The 2,315-nt window shown below is 58.7% G+C and overlaps 1 protein-coding gene across 1 annotated transcript; it reads left to right on the top strand.

Annotated features, from left to right (window-relative positions):
* Window positions 1-24: 24 nt before the first annotated feature.
* On the top strand, window positions 25-846 carry SLC25A11 (solute carrier family 25 (mitochondrial carrier; oxoglutarate carrier), member 11; the record flags this gene model as incomplete). The annotated part of the gene is made up of 4 exons (XM_009071071.1): window positions 25-112; window positions 206-305; window positions 394-445; window positions 691-846. Coding segments are annotated over 4 exons (396 nt in total), but the record flags the coding sequence as incomplete, so codon positions are not given.
* Between the last annotated feature and the right edge of the window lie 1,469 nt (window positions 847-2,315).

Genomic DNA, 2,315 nt, shown 5'->3' with positions numbered 1-2,315 from the left:
AAACCTTCCTCTCCCTTGCAGGGCTGTATCCCCACCATGGCTCGTGCCGTGGTGGTCAACGCTGCCCAGCTTGCCTCCTACTCCCAATCCAAACAATTTCTCCTTGACTCTGGTGAGTTGGGGGGGGGGTCTGCTCTGGGGGGGGGTCCCCAAATCCTAGCACACCCTCCCCCATCTCCCCCTTGATGTTTTGGGGTGCCCCCAGGGCATTTCCGTGACGACATCCTGTGCCACTTCTGCGCCAGCATGATCAGCGGGCTGGTGACCACAGCTGCCTCCATGCCAGTCGACATCGTCAAGACCCGGTGGGTTCAGTGGGGGATGTCTCCCACCTCAGACTCGTGGGGGTCACCCCAAAACTTCCACTGTTTCACCCCTAAAATCCCCTGACAGGATCCAGAACATGAGGACAATCGATGGGAAACCAGAGTACCGCAACGGGCTGGTGAGTGAGCAGGGGCTGGGCCCCATCCCTTTGGGAGCTCCTGCCATTCTGGGAGAGGTTCCCCATCATTTTGAGTGGTTTCCCATCGTTTTGGGTGTGTTTCCACCTCACTTTGAGGAGTTCTCCATCATTTTGGGGGAGGTCCTCTCTGATTTTGGGGGGGATTCTCTGTTATTTTGGGGTATCCCTGTCGTTAGGAGAGGGTTCCCCATAATTTTGCCCTCCCTCCCTGGTGTCCCCTGCAGGATGTGCTGCTGAAGGTCGTGCGGTACGAGGGGTTCTTCAGCCTCTGGAAGGGCTTCACCCCCTACTACGCTCGCCTGGGCCCCCACACCGTGCTCACCTTCATCTTCCTCGAGCAGATGAACAAGTGGTACCAGCGACTCTTCCTCAGCGCCTGACCCCCCCGGGGGGTTTGACCCCCCTCACCCCCAGGGGCTGTGGGGGCACGTGATGCCCCTCCTGCCCCAGAGGGGTTCGTGGGGATCTGACCCCATCCCGTGGGCTCGATAGGGGCACCTCACCCTCCCTGGGGAGGCTTGGGGAGGGTGTGGGGGGTGGTGTTGCCCTGAACCTCACCCCAGGAGCTCTGGGGGTGCTTGACCCCCCACCAGGGGTTATGGTGGGGGCTCTGTAAGGATGCCTGACCCACCCCCTCGAGGCTGTGGGGCAGCCCTGGGCCCTGTGGAGGGGTCTTGTGCCCTGTTGGGGTGCCTGACACCCTACCAGGGGCTATAGGGGTCCCTGGGGCCTTACATAGGAGCCCTGTGGGGCTGCTCGACCTCCTCCCTGAGGGCAATGGGGGAGCTCTCTGGGAGGGCCAAGGCTGTGTCTCATCCCTGTGGGGCAGCCCTGGACCCCCTATGGGGACTGTGGGGTGACCTACAGGGTGCCCCCCACCCACCCCCCGAGGTTTTGTTACCAGCCAACGTCACAGTGTGGGGCAGGAATCCCCCCAAGCCTCCTGCCTGCCCCCTCTCCCCCCTGCGCTTTGTTAATGAACCATGACATGAACGTGTAATTAAAGCAAAACTCAGAGGTGGGGGTGTGGCCTATGGCTGTCTGTCACACCTGGGGGGTGGAGCCACACGGGAGATCATTTGCTTTAGCATTATCAAGGTTGGAAAACACCACTAAGATCAAATCCAGGCCAAGCCATAGGTTTATAAGATCAGTGCCGGATGAAGGTTGCAGCTGGATTATGAGACTATGATTTTATGCTGTCTCTCTTCCTTAAATATTTCCTTGCTTTCCTTTGAAATAACAGGGCCTTCTGTCTGATGCTAGCTCTCAGAGGGAACAGGGACTTCTGGCATCAGTGTGTGGACAGTCTGGGATATGTTATAGAATCATAGAATCAGCCTGGTTGGAAGAGACCTCAGAAATCATCGAGTCCAACCCTACTGTCATTACTAGACAATGACACTAAGTGCCACATCCAGTCTCATCTTGAAAACCTCCAGGGATGGTGAATCCACCACCTCCCCAGGCAATTCCCTACTCCAGTGCCTGAACAGCCCAACAGGGAAAAAATTCTGTCTCCGAGATTAGACAGAATCTCTCCTGTCTCAGCTCGTGGCCATTCCCTCTAGTCCTCTCCCTGCACCTGCAGGATAGACCACCAGTCTGCAACTGCCTTCCAGGTACCTGCAGGGAGCCCTGAGGTCACACCTGAGCCTTCTGCCAAGGCTCAGATCTGGCACACCAGTCCGGCCTTGTGCCCCCCAAGAGGTGCCAGGAGGGGCCCCCAACAAACAGGCAGCAGAGGCAGTGGGTCCGTGGAGCTGTTTATTAGCCCCCCGTGGTGTGGGGGTCCCCTCCCTCAGGCAGGGGGGCCACCATCTCCCCAAGGCAGGTCGGGGCCGGCCAG

Source organism: Acanthisitta chloris, unplaced genomic scaffold (assembly GCF_000695815.1).
Source record: "Acanthisitta chloris isolate BGI_N310 unplaced genomic scaffold, ASM69581v1 scaffold27633, whole genome shotgun sequence".
NCBI lineage: Eukaryota > Metazoa > Chordata > Aves > Passeriformes > Acanthisittidae > Acanthisitta > Acanthisitta chloris.
Note: the sequence above shows the minus strand (reverse complement) of the source record. Positions and strands in the feature narration are given on the sequence as shown.